At 35.3% G+C, this 23,037-nt stretch overlaps 1 protein-coding gene across 1 annotated transcript in view; it reads right to left on the minus strand.

Annotated features, from left to right (window-relative positions):
- CACNA2D3 (calcium voltage-gated channel auxiliary subunit alpha2delta 3) overlaps positions 1-23,037 on the minus strand; it is a gene marked incomplete at its 5' end in the record, with an annotated part of 467,841 nt that overhangs the window by 237,638 nt on the left and 207,166 nt on the right. Inside the window, 2 exons of the mRNA XM_082004801.1 lie at positions 4,024-4,113; positions 19,769-19,843. Of these exons, the coding sequence (XP_081860927.1) occupies positions 4,024-4,113; positions 19,769-19,843 (165 nt within the window). The remainder of the gene's footprint in view (positions 1-4,023; positions 4,114-19,768; positions 19,844-23,037) is intronic.

Genomic DNA, 23,037 nt, shown 5'->3' on the forward strand with positions numbered 1-23,037 from the left:
TTTGATGAGATTTTCTTTTTCCAGCAGACAAACAGATTTTAATCCTTTTTCCCCAAGAGAAAATACTTAAGGAAACACTTTAAAATATTTCCATGAATATAAGCTCAGTTGAAAAAAGAGAAAACAAGAAGGAAGTGGAAAAAGACCGGGGGGGGTGTGGGGTGTGGGGTGTGTGTGTGGAAGAAAAAAGGAATTTGCTTGCTGTGTTTGTGACTGAAATATTTCTTTCCAGAACAACACTGGTAAATATGAGTGACAATAATAAAGTTTCCAAAATCATCAACTGGCATAGCTCAATCTTTATCATCTGTCAATTCATGAGTTGCGACTAGTTTGTTTGTATTCTTAAAATCCAATTGAGGTTAGTTAGGATGCATATTAATTCTACAGGTACATGATTTTAAGACATGGGATGTACTAAGACTAGACAAACTGAAAAATAGATTGGGAAGTGTTAAGCAAAAAGAGAAACAAAACTGTTTTCATTACATGAAGAAAGCTCAAGTCAGAATATGCCTAAATTGCATTTTGATTAAAAGTAAAAGTGTACTATAACGATGTTTTTCTACCTTTCTTTACTAATCCTTACTAAGCTTAGTAGTAGTATAGTGAGTTTTACTGAATTTAATTTGTGAGACAGCAATTAAGTCCCTGTAACTTAACTGAAAGAAATGTATCTCAGTTTAAAGGAGAGACAACGTAGTTTTTAAAATGGTGCCTCTTTTCAGAGCCATACTTTGCGTAGAGAGAAAGGATGACTTGATTTCTAATGAATGTATCCCAGTCAACACTCCAAGGCATTGTTCAAATTGAGGATAAAGCAAACTAGTTCTGGATCTGAACAACCAAGCAGCAAGATAGGGCGTCTAAATTATCAGCCCTAAATTTAGGCTCTTCTGTAATACACACCTACACTAAGAGCAGTTATTTGGAGCCCATAGACGTAGAGTTTATAGATTTCTTGGAAACATGCTATAAGGTTGTCAGGAAGCCAGTTTGGCTCACTGAGAAAAGATAAGCAGAATATGGTACAGACGTTCAAGTAATATGTACAAAGCATTGATTTATTTTTGAAAGCTTGACTCTAATTTCTTTTTATCTTTAAAGCTGATATATATACACACACACATAAATATATATCTACTTTTCTGGATATGAAGTGTGAGTCTCTCTCAAGGACAAGATATTCTTAGAAAGAAACACATAGTGGATTTACTTGGAAGTACCCATCACTAACACTAATATTATACAATATTAACTACCACCAGCTGGACTGCTACTATAACAACCATATCAGAGGAGATGTGTAGACAAACTAGAATGCCTAAATACACAAGGAACTACATTCTCATCATAACACCATCAGACATTTAGTAGAAGGAACGGATGATCTAAAAAAACATAGTCCTTACATTTCAACCCAATAATTTGGGCACCAAATCACTACCTTACTTTTGAATCTCATTGCAATCTCCTTTTTTTGTTGCTGTGGATCAACTTTTAAAATCCTTTAAGTAATCTTGTTTGAAAAAGTTAAAGCAACAGAAGATCTTGCATAATCTCTTTTAAAGGTTACTTAAAAATTAAAATTCCACATAATTCTAATTCACCTGCCAGGAATCTGACGTTGCTCTGCCTTTCTAGATGATACCTCCCACTTCACTAAAAAGAAAACAAAACAAAGCAAAAAAAGTCTTCCACTATACATAGGGGTTCTAAACCAGGATCAACTCACCTCTTAATCGATTTAGATTATTAAAAAGAATACATGCATAATCTTTAAATATTTTCTTTTCTTTTTTTTAGTAAAGAGAGGGGTTTTCTGGAGACACCAAAACATTTTCAATCATATTTTAAGCTGCTAATATTAACTGCAAAAGAAAGCCATAGGGACTGTTTTAATAGGCTGAAGATGCTTGCTTGTAACATCCAACCACTTAGCAGGAGTTGGTCCTGTTGCAAGGTGTTTAGTCACTTTTGCTGACTCACTAATGCAGTTCAAAGGTTACCAACAAGATGCAAAGAACAAGGGTTTGGCGTCCTATTAAAAAGAGTGAACTTTGGGCAAGATGGAGCATTCTGAAAGAATCCACAGAAATAGAAATTTGCATTTTCTTGCCTTAGAAAATGCTAGGTGGGGATTACATGTAGCATCATTCTGAAATAATTTTACAGCTAATATTCCAGGTCTAGATTTAGATTGGTTCAGGTTTAGATTGGATATTAGGAAAAATTTCTTCACCAAGAGAGCGGTCAAGCATTGGAACAAGCTGCCTAGGGCGGTGGTGGAGTCACCATCTCCAGAAATATTCAAAAAACGTGCGGATGTGGCACTTTGGGACACGGTTTAGGAGGCATGGTGGTGTTGGGCTAACGGTTGGACTTGATGATCTTGAAGGTCCTTTCCAACCTTAGTGAATCTGTGTCTTAGAACTGGAATGTTCTGGGATAAGAGTTTAAGTTTCTTCAGGACTCATTGATCACTAATTGCTAGCATTTCACCTTGGGGCTCTTGGTACTGGGACACAAATGAACGCTTGTTTGTTTTTCTCATCAGTTTCCTGCTTTCCTCAGTCTTGAGGCTAACTGAAGTACTTCACATTTTCCCCCTCAGTATCTGCTTGGGCCTTTGACATATTTGGTGTTTTAGCCCTTCACAATGACACTTGATACATATGTCTTGCATAATGAACTTTGCTGGAGCTTTGCGATATAGCAGTTTACAATTTTACAAGCGCTCATTAGATCAGAGATCCTGGAGAAGAGATCTGCTTGTAATTAGTTATTTTTAAAAAAGTGAACACTTTCCTTTACAGAAACCCTATATCTAAACTGATATTTACAGAGGTTGTAAGCAATGGCTTTAGTCCTACCACATCATTTAGGGTTTTCATTCATAATATCATGAGAAATATTTGATGGTGCATTTTATTTTCATTGGTTTGCTCCCTCATCCTAATTCTCTGTCATTACTACTACTGTTCACTTTTCTCCTTCCTTTCGTCACTTTTTCCAATATACATTCCCAAGAAAGTATATAGTCAGCTGAATCAAAACATTGTTAAAATTGTTGTTTGCTGGAATATGTAGCATGACAATGTATTTTACCTTTGCCAGAAATTATATAAAAAACCAACTCTGAAATACACTGCATAAAATCATTTCACGATAGCTACTAAGACTGATGTGCACCTTGCGAGGAAAAGCATTTCAGGCAAAGACAATGGGTCTGATTTCAATAAAAATATGGTTTGAAGGACAATTTCCTGGACACCTAAGAATGCTACACTGATTTTATCTGGAGTTTGAGAGGGAAACTAGATGCCCTGCACTAGATTATCTCCATGACCACGATGTTCATCTTCTAGAGATTGCATTGCTATTTATAGACGCTATTCACAGGAATGTTATCAAAAAGTTGGCCTCATGTTTTTGGCAGATTAATTGAAGTAACATTAATACCTCTGAGCTGGTTAGAAAAAGCATTACATTTTTTCTTTGACCTTCAAGTATTACAGAAGTAAGTAAAAAAGTGTTCAAATAACTTATTTTATATAAGCTGAGAAAGATTGTTATGGCAGAAGTCAAACCAATGAACAATCATTTCACAACCCTAATAACAGTGTGTATTCACAAAGTGTTTATGAATACACAGATTCCTGTCATTCCTAAAATGTTAGCACTTCCAAAGGAAAAAAAAAAATCTAAACTGTGAAATTTGCATGTTACCCTAGTATTTTTTACATCTAGAACAGCTACTGACATAAACTTTAATACAGACATGCTTAGATGTATACTGTATAGAAAGACATAAAATACATTAATATAAAATGTATACATATAAAAATGTAAATTTCCTTGTCTTTTACCACATATAGATTATATAGAATTCTTATCCTGTAGATAATATTTTACTATCACCACATTTTTGAGTGAGTTCTAGTCCATTATCTTAAAATTGACAGTAATTGCTGAATAGCAAGAAAGGTGTCAGCAGTGTAAATCTGAAAAGCATTAACTTACTTCATTGAGCATGTTGAAAGCTTCATTTAAAGCAATGTCCAGCATTCCAATTCCTTTTGCAAAAAGTTTGTCAAGGTGTTCCCTGAAATGCTGAAACATGAACAAGGAAGTTTTATTTGTCAGTATATTGTTATAACATACACGTTGACAGCAATGATTAAGGATTTCTGCATTCATCTTTAGACCTAATTCTTAAGCTTAAATGGCTGCATACACTAATTCATAAACCAAAGTAATTCCTGGTTGATTCTTTTGACTCTTGAAGTCACACTAAACTAAGGATGTGTTTGAACAATAGTAATGCGAAGGTATCACAAGATATGTTTTTGACTAGTTTATTCAATCAAATAATTTTCCTTTGCTTTTGTTTTTTTTTTTTGGTTGGTTGGTTGGTTTGGTTTGGGTTTTTTGTTTTGTTTGGGGTTTCTATTTAGGCATATCCATATCTTCTTTTCACTTCACATAGTAATTTTTATATTATTTCTAACTATTCAACTTCAAGGTTTTCAGGATCTGCTACTTAATAAAAATAATTCTTTCTGAAATTTAGCTTTGAGATTCTATTTTTTGTTATGATTCCTCCCTAAAAGATGGTAGACCCTAATCATTAGGCCATTCCCCTTTAAACGCAGTTTATCAATGTCAATATAATATATAGATTGATAAAGGTCTACTCTACACAAGAAGACAGGCAAGACTAACCACTTGCTAGCTATATGTGATTATCTTCAGCATTATGTTATGTAGTCACACTTAAACCCAATTTTTGCAGTTTTAAACGGCTCATCAATTATGCACTGCCATATTTGCTGGCCATGAGCATGGGTAAAATTTTATAACAAGCAGTTAGAGTTGGACAGTTAAGAATTCATCCTATATTTTCCATATAACTTATGTTATTTCTCCAGATATGCAAGAATTTTGACAAATTTCAAAAATTTTGCATTCAACAAAAATATAGGACTACTGTAAAATACATACAATAAACTGTAATTTTTTAGAGAAAGTGCAAACTAAGAAGTACCAAGTAACACATTTTCAAAACAATGTTAGCACTACTTCTGAAAATGAAATGTTCAAAAATTCTTCTACACTTATAAGAAAGATCAATAGATCATTAAAAACAGTATTATGAACCATGTAATCATAAGGGACACTGTATGCAACATCAACAAACAGGTACTTCAGTCCCCTGATTTTCTAGGATGGAAACATTTTTTTTTAATTATTTCATAAAATAAAAAGATACTACAGCAGTATATTGCAGTATAGTTGAAACAAGAAAATTTACGTCGGAGCCTCTAGGCAATTCCGAAGCCACAAAAAAAAAAAAGGCTTGTTTTTCAAAACAATGTCTTCATAGTGACCTAGTAAATGGGGTTCATCATAGGTCAATACCTTTAACAGCCAGAAGGAACAGTCTTGTTCATCTAAATAAGCAGGGTTAGCATAAACACCAATAAGGCTAGACTGCAAAATGGTTCTTTTTTTCCCCAACTTAAACATAGCTAACTTAAGTAAATAATAGGCAATACCTTCACAGTACTAGTAAATAATGTTTAAAATACATTTTAAAATATAGTAATTCATTTGTAACAAGAAAACAAAGACATATGTGGTGGGGAAGGGGGGGGGGGGCTGGAAGGTAATGCTTTTGTAAGCTTTATTTCAGTCTCCACAACTGGATTAAAAAAAAAAAATCCTCAACAGGTTAGTAAGAGGGAATTTTTTTATTTATGAGTCCATTGTTCTTAAAGCATTATTATAGGCAAGAAAATCAAATCACACCATCTTTGTAGAAGAACTAAAATACTATTGTCCTTTGCATTGTACCTTATATATTTTTTACAAGTAATAATGAAAGCAAGAATGAATACAAAATACCCAAATATTTAATAAATGCATCAACCTCTTGTTATTCTGTAACTAGCATCATTTCAAAATATCTCAAAATGGATCAAATAGGTCCAAATTGACCAAAAGCCATATCAGCCTATTTTTGACTTCAACTAACACAGCCTGGAAATTGAGAGCAGCAATGCAAGGATGACACGGCCCTTGTCTGGGAAACTGCCAACTGTCAGCAGCACCGCACAGCACAGCGTGTTTTCCATAGCTATTTCAAAACACAGTAACTGACCAACAGTCAGATTCAGAGACTACTGACTTCGGTACTCAGGGTGACTTTAATATGTATATGGCCATCAGTCCATATACAAAAGGAATAACTATAGCACAGGACTGTTACAGTCATGAAAGCTTTTCAGAAACTCAGAAAATACAACCATTCTTCATGAAATATGTAAAGTACATAAGTATTTAAAATTGTTCCTTGGAATTCTTCAAAAACTAAAATATATCATGTTTATAAAATTCTCCAGGAAGCATCTTAGCAAAGCCAGTCTTATATATAGCTGATAATTTTAAACAGAAATCGTTGTTAACAGTTAAAAAATACGGAAACCAAGCAGTTTACTATTGTTTCATCAATGTCAAAAACAATTTCGTAACATCAAAGTTATGTGTGGACCATATGTTTTCAAGCTGCTGAAGCAGCCCTATGGTCATAGCCCATCTCTCCCAGATACATGGAACTAAGGTTAGTTTACAGTTACCGCAGATGCTTCCCTACTAACACAGGGATTCACCCCAAAACAGAAGAGTTCTCTGACAACTGATAAAGCCAAATTCTTGTATTGGAAATAAGTTTCTAATCTTACCTGTTTATAAACCAGATATGTTAAAATATTTATTACAAATCATATTTCTCTTTGGAATACATTACTGCTTCATAATTAAAACAGAATTAGTTTGGTATTAAAAAAACACAATGGTTTATAAAAAATCTCTGAACATTTCAGAGACAAGTATTGTGGAATGTTTATCACAGTGCATATACATTATCAAGTATGAACAAGCAGCATAAAAAGACTACCAAAAACTACTAGTAAACAGCATAATCTCTAGTGTGTAATTCAGGTCATCTGATCTGTCAAGACAACAAATAGGTTTTGCTTGCCATATCTATATACAGGTTCTGAAAAATACCCTGCTGATATATGAAGAAATATAATAATGATGTTTGTTTGATACAAAATAGTAAAAAAAGTTAAAAATAGATTTCATGCACAATGAATTTTAAGAAATCAATGTTTTCTGCTTCCAGGCTTCAGAGTGAACAGATGCTACAAGGTGATTCTGCAAAAGGATTAAATAAATGAAATGTTTGTGTGGTTTGGCCTTTCTTTGTGTGGAGGGGGTTTATGGGTTTTTATTTGTTTTTTAAACCAATTTCAGTACTTTGTATGTCCACTAGAAAAATCACACAACAACATGCAAATTAACGTTTGTTTCCCTTTTACCATACTAGATTTCCCGGATATGTGGCATTAATTGGATCCATGCAAAAAGAAATCACGTTTCATTTTACAGGCAGCACAAAGAATAGCTTCCTCAGACTGTTCACTCTTCATCCAGCTGAGGCTGTTTATTATTAAACGTTCAAAATGTACTGCTGTACTTTAAAAGGGTAACAAAACAGTCTCTATGAAAGAGTGGTACCTTATTCTGACTTCAAAGGGCATACTATTAACACAACTATTATCTGTCATGCTGTTGTTTTAAGGAAAACTTATAAGAAAAAAATCCAAATATCCAAACATTCATTTTTTCCTATTCCACATGTCCAGTCATTACAGCAAGGCCGTGCCAGTCATGCGATAGTGCCCCCTTTATTACTAGAAAAAGCATTTTTAAAAGCGCTGTAAACTTTGTGCATGAGAAAAACAAAGTTTCAAACTAGTAAGCCTCTCAAAATTTCTCTACAACTTGCCCACACATGTCTCCAACTGCCACTCAATAATTTCACTCCTTACAAAAGCACTGCAAAACAGAAAAGTGTATTTCATCCCTACTAGTAGTGAAAAAATGTCAGGGAAAGACATTAACCGCTGAAGTACCAATTTAAAGAAAAATAGTAACTGATTTTGGAATGAGGTAACAAACTCCTCACCTCCATTTTCAGTAGCTTTCAGACATCAAGCAGGTCCCAGAAAGCAGGAGTCTCCTGCTCTTAATGAGTCAAAAAGCACCTTGTAACCTTTATGTCTTAAATAGCTCTTTTTAGTAATAAACTGCACAATAAACAATATTGGTTCATCTCAGCTTCTTTTTACTGTCCTATTGGAGCCCTTGTAGATTAATATCTGAACTTCCTGGAGTTTGAATTGGACATCTGTCCAACTGTGTGCACAAACTTTTGCATGCAACTGTACATCTAATTTCCATGTGCAAGTACCACAATGTGCAATATCTAACTGTGGACTCAAACACCTAATTGACATGCATAATCTCAGTAATTCTGAATGCAAATTAGGCACACAATTATGACAATCAGACTCTGATGTCTGATTACAAAATTATAGGGCCAGAGCTCAACAGGAGAAGTTGTGTCTTATTACAATGAGGAAGCATAGATGTGTTCAGCTGTGGAGGTATCTATGACCCATTTAGAAATGGTTGAAAAACGTGAACTGAAGAGAGTGAGAACACAAATCCACTTGTGCATGTCAGCCAGGACAAGGTCTTTGCATATATCTACAAGGGTTCAAACCAGCATATCAATGATGCATACACTTGGTCTTGTACCCTTGCATGCTGCTGATTTTGGCCGTTTATAAAAACTATCCACTGTCAAAACTAGAAAGTCCCAGTGATCTTAACATCTGATAATAATCCATGTATGCAAATCAAAAAAGTTTTCTCCTTTTCTTTTTAACTGTGTAAAGTTTGTTGGGACCCTCTAAGAGTCAGAAACAAACCAACAAATACATTTGATAGACCTAGAAACAGGAAATGATTTCTTGTCTTAGGTATAGTTACAAACATGCCTATTTGAAGAACAACGGGGTATACCGACACTGCTTTTCCAAAGATGAAAAATAATATTCACATGCTTATTTCTGCCTAAAAATCAAGTGGCCCAACTTGGACTATTTCAGAACTTCAATGAGGGTGAACATAGAAAGATTTTTTCATCGTCTTCTTATTCTATGCTTCATGGGATAGTTATACAGAATATTAAAATCATAACACCACTGTTGCATATGGTTTTGGCATAACTGAACAAGAGGACAAATTTATAACCATTTCTCACGATTGAACTTGGAGTTTCTCTTATAATGAGATTAGTGAAGAGGCTTTTTTGTTACACCCAGGTGTATTCACCTTTTCTAGCCTCACAACTTAATCAACAATTGTTGGGATTCTGGACCATACTTGGTTAGATGATTGCATTAAATTTTCAGACTTCAGGGATTAGGGTAAAATTGTCTGGCAAAATACAATAGCAAGTCGTATTTCTACTTGATTTATAAGGGTTTCATAGTTAATAAATTTAAATAATTCAAGTTAAGTAATTTATTTCAGCAAATCTGTTCTTGGGAGATGACACGTATGATTTTGCAAAGATTTAGAGCACTTTTTCATTATTTTCAACATAGAATAATTTAGGGAGGTGGAGGGGGCTATGGTGAACACAAGAATCTGGTGTTCCTTTCCTAATTTCAGGTCATTGCAGGCAAGTTAAAAACTCTTCTGAGATGAAGGCCAGAAAACTGTGAAAACGGAATTTTTCCTTCATGGCAGAAGCTCCCAGCTTTGTACCCAAATGACACACTGATCTACCTAGTCCGTAGTAAAGCTGAAGAATAATTTACTGATTTGGAGGCAATTCTGAAGAAATTCTGAGATGTCTCTTTTTATTGGTCTCTCATCTTACAGGCCATTCTAATGGCTTCACAAGGTTTACCCTCTGAAATTATAAAAGCTGACCAGTATCTATAATCACAAGATGACATATTTTTACATTCTGGAAGTGAACAGAACCTGGCCACACTCCTAACAAAGAAGAAAGAGTCCCATGTCTGCGCAATAGTCAAGGAAATATTTTGGCCTTCATTACAATAATAGGAGGATACTCCATAACCTTCAAGGTTTTGCCCCTTTTAAACAAGGAAAAGAAAGGAGAAGAAAAAAAGCACAGCCATCTTCATTCAACATCTGAGGAAACAAACACATCTGAAAACAAGTAATAATACATTAAAGCAGAGAACTGAGTTCTAATTCTCAAATGCCAGGTAAGTGCTGTACGTAACTTCCTTGGGCTGCCATGTTTTTGTATAGCTTCTTTTTACCATAACAAACATTTGCAGAATTCCATTGATGGATTTTTCCCTAGCATCATGACAAAGCTAGTCACAATAGTGGCGTGCTTGGCTCAAGTTTTAATTAGTACACAGTCTACAAGATTTCACAGGCTGTTTGAATGCATCTTAATACGAGGACACCACCTAAAGGCTCACAAACAGAGATACATCACCCAGTAAGTTCAGTTTGCTATGGCTTATAGGAAATCTTTTTGCTGGAACACCTGAAAACCTGTTTGCCTATATATTACTTCTCTACCACTGACAAGATGCAAGTACACTGGTAGTGAGTTTATTGTTGTAAATTTCTGACCAAATCAAGTCCCCATCTCTTATCTTCCTACTTACCTAGCATAGTAAGCCTCTTATTTTTTCTATTTCAGGGCTTCTGAATTAGTTGAGTTATGCCCAACTTCATATTTATACAGTTTTCAGCATTTTTATCACAACCAAAGTTTTTACTTCCTTCTTTTTAAGGCAATATGCTACACAGCAGTCCCAGTACTCCATACAGATATATGTTATTATAGTTTACTTGTGATTACCAAAAATGAGGTACCATTTATAATGAGTAGGAATACCCAGATTAGATGGGGTTACAGGACCATGGATTCAAGTCTAAGCATACACGAATAAAGCATTTTCCACTGACTCTAAAGAGGGAAGTAACAGTTCACGACTGATATATGCAGCAGTTTTTACAGTTAACACTGGAAAACTATAATATTTGCTATTAATTTTCTGATGAGGGTGAGCTTGTTTCCTACAGAAAAAAATTTTTAAAGGGTTCAACATTCCTCCAGATTTCTCTGCCAGTTTTAGTCGAAGTCTTTGCTACTTCTAGTATTAGTTCCCATACTCATCCACGCATGCTGTAACTCCAAATGTTCCTGAGACATATTTGGCAAAGATTTATCAGATTTGTGAAGAGCAACTACATCAGCATATAAACCAGTAAAAAGAAAAAAACAACAACAAGCAATCAGAAGGCATATGTGTGAGGCGGGAGAGTGATGTTTACTGATTTGTCACAGAGAAGTTTACCTGCATGTACCGTTGATGAATGTGCATTCACATCTCTAAAATGCACTTAAGCAGCATCCCATTTAAAATCAATTGCCAGAACAATTACAGGTTAGCTTGCTGGTGATGATTATCCAACTACTCGTGTTCCCTAGCATGGTGTGTCTGTAGACTGAATTTTTTTCGGGAAAAACAATGCTGAACAAAGAGCTTAAGATTCAATATACTCAGATTAAAACCAAATTCTTAAGTAAATTAGTGCCTTGGGCTGCAACAGAAAACTTCAGACCAAATTTCAGTGGTCTGGAGATAGCTGAAAGTTTTGGGGGTCTACAACGGCTAGACAGTTTGAAAAGAAAAAAGTAGATTTCTATGAAGCTTTACATTTTTTGTTGGTTTTTTTTTTTTTTTTCTTTTTAACAGCTAAGCAATGCAGTCAACAATCTTTTTTGGAGATCTGACAGAGATGGATAGATAAATATACACCTAAGTAATTTGCTTAAATAAAATTCAATAGGCAAAATTTGTTTTTACCAACCTCTTATTGGCAATTTTACTCAGCTTCATTACTGAATCAGTCTTCTGGTTATTTAATTTCTGGTAATTGCATACAAAAATAAAAGCTCATTGGAAGTTATACACTACAGCTGTCTATTTTTGTCATTCTAATTTACACAGGGGTAATTCTTGATTTAGTTTGGAGTTACTGTGCCTATCTGTGCATATAGAAGATGATATATTTCATCTGGAAATGTTTACAGAGAAATGTCCTCAATCCATATATAGTACATTAAAACAACATATAAAAGAAGAATGTATATTGTAATATTGTTACTTTAAATCTGGAGTTACATTAAATTAGATTGTCATCCAATTCCTTTGGGGTAGGTAAATTGTAACATGGAGTTTCTCAAAGATGAAAACCTCTTGGCCCAAGAAAACTAGTATTAAAATAGGCAGTTCCACATGTTTGTAATTTGTGGAGAAAGTGCAGACGGTGACAGAATAGTGTCTGAACTATTTCCCACTCTTTTTTAAATTTGTGTATAGCAAATTGATACACTTCAAGGTAGCAGCTGTTTAATGCTAATGCCAAATTATAAATTAGTCTGGTAAAATTCAAATGTATGTTACGTATTTTATATTACTAAACCACATTTAGAATCACAGATTAATTTCAACCTCATTTATATTACCCAATGTAATTATAGATTTAATCGTGGTGATAAATGAAACTTGAAGCAAGTTTTGCAAATTAGGAATAGGTTACAACATTCTGAGAATGTGTCTCCACATATCTAAAAAGAACCTTCAATGCAGGTATGTGCCAACACAAAAATTTTATGGCAAATGAAAGGCTATGAAAATTTTTAGAAATAAGTGTATGCAACTTGATGCCTGCCATATTACCCCAAATTATAATTATTCTTAAACCAAATTATATTCTCCTATTGTAAAACTGAAAGCAGAAATGCTATATGTTGGAAGAAATCTAGTACTGGAATGCCTATTTTGTATCTTAGTAAAACTGGTGGCACATATATTAACACCACTCACATCACACTGTCGTATTTAAAGTTGTAAGTTTGTCTTTTATAAATACATAAACCAGACTTGATTCAATAGGGTTTCTCAAAAGTAGCATGCTTTCTGAAGTTTTATCTGACAGAAATTCGAGGTGAAATTAGATCCTCACTTCTCTAAGAGCTATACATAGCATAAGCTTTTACAGAACCAACAATTTTGCAGAAAAAAACCACTTGATCAAAACCTATGGAAATTTCTAAACATATTATAATAGCACGTCTTCCTTGTAGGTTGTTGCCAGCAGTACAAAAATAAAAGTTAAATGAAGATGTACAACTCAAAGACTGCATTTACTTTGCTGTTCTCGAAGCTGGTAGGGAACAGGTTTAGATGCTTAAGATCATCACTTCTTTCAATGTATCCTCTCAAAGAAAAGCATGTTACTTGATCAACTTGTTAGAGTCAGGGCTGAAAACCTGTTTTCTCCAACCTTCATTCCCTTCCTATAACAAAAATCCATGAATATGTTAAATGTTTAAATGATTATATTAAACTCATTTGATGTCCTTTAAAAAAATCTACTGTAATGCACCAGACAGATATTTATTAGTGCTATAATCAAGGAGTGCTCTTGATCAAGTAACCCCTACAGGAATGATGAAGCTTCTTAAAAAAAAAAAAAAATTCCTGCCTTCGCTATGCCAATGACTATGAAATCTGTACTGATCTTCAAAATATGCATTTGGCCAAGTTGAAAGTGGCAAAGGTAAAAGTACTCATGCTATGTTTTCTCTTCTAACTACTCTCTTTAACAAAACAATGCAGGCTGAAGAATCTTCACTAACTTGGGCTCCTACATCATATAAATTAACAAGCAAATCTAACTTGTCACTCATTAAAATGGCTGTGAGAAGACAGACCTAAAATGTTAACTACAGGGGTAGGGAAGTAATAATTTAAGTAAAAATGCAATTGGAATACGTATTGCACATTGTAGAGGAGACAAATGCAACTTCATCAAATAATATCTGTGTTGTCACCCAAAGAGAAATGCAACTTCCTTGTTCTGTGTGCACTTTGTACAGATTTATTCTAGTGTCAGGCCCACATTCCTACCTGAGACACAAAGAGAGAAAAAGGGAGGTTGGGGGGGAGGGAAATGTGGGCTTTATAATATCTTTCCTCACACTAGGAACAGAAAACTGAGCCATATTACTCAATGGAAAGTGTCACCACAGAGTGGATATAAGAGGGTGACAGTGTTTTAGATGTTTTTTCATACTTTAATGAGAAAGGATTCTTTCCTTTTACGTAAGTAGTTCCCACAGGGTGGTCCAGAAAATAATAGTAAGTGGTCTAGAGCCAATGTGTGGAACTAACGCTGTGTTTACAACACTGTTTCCCTCCCCAAAAAAGAGGAGACATTGTGAAGAGAAAGAAAAAAACCAGCAACAGTCACACTGTTTCACTGAGAAAATGTGAAAGCCAGACACTAGATAGCCTTTTTTTTTTTTTTTCCTCAAGACTAATTGGATTTTCTGAAAGTCTGGTTCCTTGGAAGCCTGTTACCTTCCCTGCACATTATGGAGAAGAATGTCTGCAATCCATCCCTGAACATGAAAGAGCATGTTCGTTTGGTACCCATAATCCCATTAAATATTCAGCACCAACACCATTAAGAAGCACTCATTTCCCAGGCTGCTATAAGCCCTTAAGGATGAAGCAGTTTCCTGTAGCTAACCCAAAAATACTCTTATGCTCCATTCCCTGAAGATGCTCCCAGGTTTCATCTTACCTAGACAGGCTGTTCATGGGAACAGAACAGGATCTGGCTGTAGCCCAACTGCTTGAGGCAGCAGACCACTGGCGGGTGGCAAACCAAACCATTTTACCCATCCCTACATCTTGGAAAGCCAGGCTGGCTGCTACTGCATCTGTGCAAGAGGTCAGGATGAACGGGGCAGTGTCTGTGCTGGCAGAAGGAAACACGACACCCAGCTCTCCCCAAAAAAGAGGACCTAATCTCCCCCCAAGTCCAACCCTGGCCCATCTGCCCCAAGTTAGTGTAATTTATAGAATCATAGAATAGTTTGGGTTGGAAGGAACCTTTAAAGGTCATCTAGTCCAACCCTCCTGCAACGAGCAGGAACATCTTCAACCAGAAGACAGGGCTCAGAGCCCAGTCCAAACTGACCATGAATGTTTCCAGGAATGGGGCATCTACTACATCTCTGGGTAACCTGTGCCAGTGTTTCACCACCCTCATTGTAAAATATTTCTGCCTTATATCTAGTGTAAATCTACCCTCCTTTACTTTAAAACTATTTCCCCTTATCCTATCACTACAGGCCCTGCTTAAAAGTTTGCCCCCAGAGCCTTCTCTTCTCCAGGCTGAACAACCCCAACTCTTTCAGCGTTTCTTCATAGAAGAGGTGTTCCATTCCTCTGATCATTTTTGTGGCCTCCTCTGGACCTGCTCCAACAGGTCCATGTCTTTATTGTGCTGAGGGCTCCAGAGCTGGTTGCAGCACTCCAGGTGGGGTCTCACCAGAAAGGAGTAGAGGGGCAGAATCACCTCCCTCGACCTGCTGGCCATGCTGCTTTGGATGCAGCCCAGGATATAGTTGGCCTTTCTGGGCTGCAAGCATACATCGCCAGCTCATGTCCAGCTTTTCATCCACCAGTACCTCCAAGTCCTTCTCGGCAGGGCTGCTCTCAATCCCTTTCTCCCTCAGCCTGTATTGATACTGGGGGATGCCCTGACCCAGGTGCAGGACCCTGCACTTGGCCTTGTTGAACCTCATAAGGTTCATATGGGCCCACTTCTTGAGCTTGTCCAGGTCCTTGTGGATGGCATCCCCTCCCTCAGGCATGTCAACTGCACCACTCAGCTTGGTGTCATCTGCAAACTTGCTGAGGGTGTGCTCGATCCCACTATCTCTGTCATTGATGAAGATATTAAACAGTACTGGTCCCAGTAGGGACCCATGAGGGACACCACATGTCAACCAATCTCCATCTAGACATTGAGCCATTGTCCACTACCCTCTGGATGCAACCACCCAACCAATTCCTCATCCACTGAACAGTCCACCCATCAAATCCATATCTCTCCAATTTTGAGAGAAGGATGTTTATTTAACCCTATTTCTTCTGCTGAGAAGCTGATTTGCCGTTTAGGTCATTACAAATGAAGTGCAAGTGAGAAGGATAGCCTAATGTTCTAGATCTCCTTTTTCTATTTCTTTGTTTTGTTAAAACTTAGAGATTAAAGAAAACTTGATGCAAAGAAAGCCATTCAGCATGTTTAAGTGACATCCTCAGAGTATAAAGATTCCATCTGAAAACATCTAAGCCTTATATAAAGACAGTAAAGCAGTTCTTCAATAAATATTTTCAAGACAAATGTAGACTGGGGTACTGATCCTGTGAAAGCAATTTTTATTTGGAATTATTGAAACAGCTGTTTTCCTCATGAGATAAACATCCAGTCAAACATCTCAAATTAATTCCTTATCTCTGCTTCTAAGAACCATATTTGCTACATATGATGTCAGATGAACCTAGCAAGAACTGGGGTGTGTGTCTCTGTATGTTAGGTGTGGGGGTGAAGAATTTTTTTTTTCTTTTTAAGGGTCATTTAATGGAAATTTTTTATATTGGCATTCATGTATTATGGTTTAAAAAAATAAAAAGAGAGACATACACACTGCCAAAATCGTAGAAATTGACGTTTACTTAGCATAAACTAATAGCTTGGTAAAACTGGTTTTATGCATGCTTCCAACAACAAATGCTGCATTAAGCAATACCCGTCCTTAGTAAGGTCAGGCGTATACATAGCAATCCAAAAGAGTGGTAGAGTGAACTGTTAAAAATTCAATCCCTGCAATCATCAGCAACATATATCTCCTCTTTCCACATAAGGGAAAGCTATAGCAACATGAAATGTCATTACAGCAATTTCTAATTCTTCTGTTCAAAGTTAGCATATGGGAATAGATATTTGCTAGCTAAAGAAAAAATGTTCTGACATATTTTTAAATGCTTGCATTTTGGTGCTAACAGAGCTTATACTGGTAGTAATAGATGTGGTCATCCTTGCTCCCATTTAATTGTGGAGAATATTTGACATTAAAAGACAAAGAATAGAAATTTCTGGAAGGAATATATAGTTATATCTTCAGACCTATGCTGAATTTCCAAAGAATCAGGCATATGTATACACATATAAACTGAAACAATAGCATATATTTTAAAACATTGCCTGTCAGTCACCTCCTCTACTTCGCCAACATGGAAACTTATGGTTATATGTTATTAATGGCTGTTTGAAAAAATACATATTAAAGTATTTTTATGGTTATATGTTATTAATGGCTGTTTGAAAAAATACATATTAAAGTATTTTTCATGATATTTTTCTTTCTTCTGTTTATCATTTAATAAACAAAAGAAAGAGCTATCATTAGCAGTGAACATGAAATGGAGTATTCACCTTGTAAGACTGGTTGAGAAAGAGTAATTTCATCCACTTTTGTCTGATATTATAATAGATACTTGGCAATTACACAGAAAAAAAATACAGGAGAAGCCTGGTATATCTGTCACACTCACAGAAATGAATGTAACAGCCTAAATGATTGAATTGTTTTGTGTTCCAAAACACAGCTAAATACTCTGATAGCTCTTGACCAGTTTTGGAATGTGCATAGTAACAACATTTTGAGACATCTTTTTTCTATGCACCCGACCAAAAGACTATGAATCCAAGAGAAACTTTTCCAGGAAATTCAGTGAGTTTTTGATGAGGCCCCCAGGTAATTTTGCTGTGTTGGTATATTCAAATCACACAGTATCAGATCTTACAACAATATCAGACAATTCAGAAAGCTGTTTGTAACTATGAGTTCAGGAGCATGATAACCGAATTACTTGTTTAGGATTAAGTGATTGTCCATCTCCTTGACAATCTTTACTTTATACTATAAGCTACACTCAGGACAATGGCACTTCTGTGCCTCCCAGTGTTTAGGTAAATAAATTGTTAACTTCATTGCACAAACGAGAAAAATAAGAACGTCGTCGAAATTCACAGAAGTTAAGAAACAAATTAAGATTGATAAAGTCATAGTATATAATATACAGAATTATTACATGACACCTATCTCAAGTTTATTCTCTAGTTCTGACCTTTCAAGGAATGAACAATAACTAGCTCATCAATATGAATAAAAAGGTCAGATTTAGTTATTCTCTGAAACCTAGCATGTATTATTCAATTTATAGGCAAAATAAAGCACAACGTGATTGAAGAAATAAAAAAAACTTAATAACTTAGCTAACTAGAAATTATACTGAAGCTTACTCTGAAGAAAATATGAAATTGTACTTAGCTATTTATAATAGTTGAGCACTGTTCATAAAATCTGAACATCATCTGGGTGGCATAAAAACTTTTTGATCAATGAAATTAAAACAAAACTGATGTTAAGTAACATATGGGTGTATGGTAATCTGCATCTTGATCAGCTGCAGAGTGATGGAAAGGTTAACAGTAGGATTAATTCCAGACAGTACATCTGGGCAGTATATTTCAATCTTTAGTTTTAAGTCTAGGACTTGCACAGCTTTCATATGGCTCATTAGATACACCCACAATAAAGTGCTCGTTTAGAAAACTGCACCACAGTTCACAAATAAAGGTCTAAACACTAAATGATTAGAAACAATTCATGTCATCCCACATAGTAACCAAATGATATTTAGATAATCTAAAATTCAACAGTGGAGAACACCAAGTATATTAAGGAAGCAGCCCGTGAAGAAAAATTCCTGTAGCATGTAGGTGTATATGCAGGTAAAACGCAAAGAACTCATGTGAATAATATAATGAAGTAAAGGTCAGTATAATGAGATCAAATTCATTTTGTCTTGGTATACATAAAAAGACCTAACCCTGGCACACTTAGAAGTGTGTTTTGAGAGCTATGTTTTCTACTTCCTGTAACATCTCATTGACTTCTTCAGCAAAAATCAACTACCACACTGAATGTTAAGCACAAACTAGTGCTGAGCTGAAACTCTTCTGATTTGCCTTTAGTAAAAAGAGAGAGAAGTACTTAAAGAAAGATGCAAGACTGCTACCCTCTCCAGCCATAAGCAAGACTCAGTATAGGTGGAAAAGTCACATTAAGAAGCAAGGAAGCTTTAGCAGAGAAGTTCCATAATAACACAAGCGGCTTATTGTAACAGGCCTTTCTCTCTACAGGAAACACAGGACTTTTCAACTATCTTATTCAATAATTTTACATGGCATAAACAATCTTACCTTACCCTTCTAAGACGTGTGATGGAGTAAAGCTTGCAGAGAGCAACTACATTTGAAGGCAGACAATAAACTAAACTTCAAGCTGCAGATTGATTTGCAATCTCCCTTCAAATAAAACTTTCACTGAAATCACTGTAATTTTTTTTTCTGAAAAAACGCCAGCAGGATGCAATTATTTTGAACATTTCCAGAGAACCTTCTTGAATGAATGCATTATTATTTTGACACACCTGTTTGGAATACTAAATTATTTTATTCACGTAGTATTATATCTGCTTTCATTTGTTTTCAGATTTTGTTTCAACTTTAGTATTAGTTTGACTTAAGAATGCAATCTCTTCCTCAGTAATTATGGTAACAGAATGATAATTCAATTTAAAACAACTGAAGTATTTTACTTAAAATAATTACTAAACTTTATTAATAGTACATTTTCAGTGACTTCTGTATTTTTTCCACTAAGTTTATTCCATCAAATTGACTAGGAGGTTATTTCTCTTACTTCCTACTGAGTCACATAAGACTCCTTTGAAATGGCATACAGAGAATAATGAATAAATTCTAATAATGGAATGCATTGTACTAGGAAAATATCATTATAGCACGTTGTTACGCACTGCATCCTCTCTCTCTGCTGTTTTGTTACTTCACTCCTTACCTCTTTGTTGGCTCTGTCTGCTTGAACTAATGTTCCATTCAGACACGGCTCTACATAGTGAAGTTCTTCATTATACTATAGAGAGAAATAAAAAGTACAGTAAAAAATTTAATTAAAAGCTTTGAAAGATACAATTTAATTTAATGATTTAGAACTACAGTGAAACATGCACATAAAGCAAGAACAAAAGGATTCCGTTAATTTTTAAAAACTGGCAAAACCGGCTGTGGTTGTTTTTTTTTTCCTTTTACATGAGTCTCAATGTTTCAGAGGTTTATACTTTTAAAAAGGAGCATTTAACTGAATGGATGCCAAAACTTAGGTGGAGTTAATGGGTACTATGTACACTAGCTGGCATAAATATCCTTCAAGTTGAAATCTGGGTAGTATTAAGAGGTCATATTTGATACATCACAGTCACAACTCCCAAGTCTTTGCTGCATATAAAAGAAGTCCTGACAAATATTTGAGGCACTTACTAATGATTTGGAAAGTTATTAGTGGAACAACTATGACAAAATGTCTTTAAGCTTGAATCAGTCCTGGACATGTCTAACAATAGTCAGAAATTCAGTCAAGCAGAGTAGCTTATTATACACCAAGTCATGAAGCTGTGACAGGTCTTTAAGGAATTATTTGCTTATCTTGCAAGGTCTAAGTAAGTTAGATAGCCCAGCCCTGTTTTCAAAAGCATCTTAAGCCTTAAAAGAAACTAAGTCTCATCTGCAGTCGGTAGGTCTTGCAGACTCATGGATGCTTAAGTCACTTGATTGAAAATTGGACTTGATTGTTTAAATCTTTTAAACCTTTCAACACAGGTCAAATTAATACAGAAGTACCTTCAAAAAGTCTACATTTGTTGCATAGGTAGAGTTTTAACTTAATTCTTCCTCTCAATTTAATCTACTTTAGAAGTTGTCACAGATTATAAGGCCTCTGAATTTTCGCTTTAAACAGTTTCACTCTTTCATAGACATTAAGTGAATCAGAACATCCATAATAAACAATGAAAGATTACACATTAAGTCAAGTCAAAAATAATCAGGAAAAACATTTCATTAGCTTAATATATGGATTTACTGCCTTATTCCTCCACCTCAGTGGGAATAAAAAAAGCCTTACAATGACTCATTACAGAATGCTGCTTAGACAAGGTTCTCTGTCACTGCCATTTCTCACTGTCTCTGCCTGTAGCTCTGAATTTGTTCTACTCTCTTCAATTTAACACCACTCCTTTCTCTACACATATGTCTAACCATAGATGCCTGCAACCTGGTCCACTTTGGACACCTGTCATCATCATCCATTTTAACAGTGCATGACTCACCACCCTCATAGTTACATAATTACTGTTGCATAGGGAAGAGTGTTTAATTTGAATTGCATCAAGTTAATCTTGAGGCATTGTGCTAGACTCAGTCCTCAGCTACAAGGAAATACAAACCCCGACTAACTCCACTTACTATTGCTGGTTATACAGACTATTTACATCAGCATTAACATAGTAATTGGTTGGCTGTATAGAAACAAAAATGCTCAAAAGATATTTACACATAATTTCTGCAGCACATGTCTGTGCTTCCCTAATTATTTTATTCCAATCCATGTTATTAGCCTGTGGACATATCTATTGCTCCATAGGTAATACAAAAAACAAGGCAAAGACTTCTAGAACACTTTGGAGTCACTAGGAGTGTACCATGTGTACCTCAGTGTCATAACAGTTTATTGATCTGATAAATGATGTACATTCCCCTGTAGTTTCCCTCTTCAGACTGCTTTCCAATCTATCTCCTGACAGTCACTGCAAAATAATAATGCCAAATCTACACAGCACCTCTTATTATAGGCCAAAGTCAAGACCATATTCCATTCTATCATTAAAAAAAAAAAAAAAAATCAAAAATCTGTAAGAGACACTGGTACACCAGCCCCTACTCCCGCACTTTTTCCTGTCTTCACAGTTTTTTTCAGCATGTTCTTTATTCAATATACTTTCCAGTTAAGCCTGTTCTTAGCCTGATTTCTGCAGCTGACATTGGAAACTGTATTAACATATGTACTTTTCTTTACATGATACCAGGCACAGTGCCTGTAATCGGCCAACACACAATAAAATAGTGAAGTCTATATAGCAATATATAGATCAGCAAAGAGATGAAACTTTGTTTCATGAAACTACTCTGTCAGACCTTGCATCTAAGTGGCATAATTTCACTCCATTAGATTTCTATAAGATTTATTTTAACTACAATTTTGAGTAACTCATATCATCAGGCTATTCCCACAGACATGTAGCTTGCATGTCTGCTAGTTGCACCATAACCCAGACAGATTCCCAGTAGCTTCCTACCACGCCTTCAGTATTATTGAGTTGCAGAGTATAAAGGACACCCACACTTCCACAGAGGACATGCTTTAAGTCCCCTAGCAACCTCATTTTACAGAATCAACCTACTTCAAAAAAGGATGAATAAAAGTGTTTTATTACAAAAATAAGCACAATTACATGGACAAAGCACTTTCGTTGTCACCATGAACATAGGAAAACATAGATACTCATCCTTCTGAAACCCAAGTAATTTGTGACACTACTTGCACTTGTGGCATCTAATTCACCTTGAGTTTATTACTATCAAAAATACTTTAAATAATCTGCTGTGTATGGCAGAAGAAATTGGATTATGCCAAGGTGTGTCAATGAGTATTTTATATAATGTTACTCTATGGATAACAAGCATAACCTTGTGTTATGGAAGTGTTCTGTTTGTTAACAGTTCTTCCTCTACTGTACAGATACAAATGAAAGCATAATAAGAAAAACCTTTATATAAAAAGGTATAGCAGCTTCCGATGGTTTGAATTCTTGCGAGGGTGCATTTTTATGATCTATTTTAATTTTTATAGTCTTTGCAAATTGTATACACTTTAATTTTTAAAAAACTCGAATACGAAGAAATGGAAAAATTCACTGGACAAAACTATTTCACTTCTATCTTTGTGTTTGACTATTTCTGCCTAAGTCCATGAAAACTGTAGAATTCTGATGCAACATGTGAAAGCACTCAAGCAGTGTTTGCTGCTTATGCCAGCACATGCACTTTAGTACAACTGTCAGCTTCTAGTAAACTACCCAACTTGTGCTTCATAGCATATATTCAATTTCTTTGTCCTTGTCATGGGGTTTTTTGCAGTGTTACTGGTGATGTCTTTAACTGCACCAAACCTTCAAAGTGGAAAAAGGAAAATATTCCCCCCACACTTCCCCA

The sequence above is a fragment of the Phaethon aethereus genome, assembly GCF_964289735.1.
Source record: "Phaethon aethereus genome assembly, chromosome: 11".
Taxonomy (NCBI): domain Eukaryota; kingdom Metazoa; phylum Chordata; class Aves; order Phaethontiformes; family Phaethontidae; genus Phaethon; species Phaethon aethereus.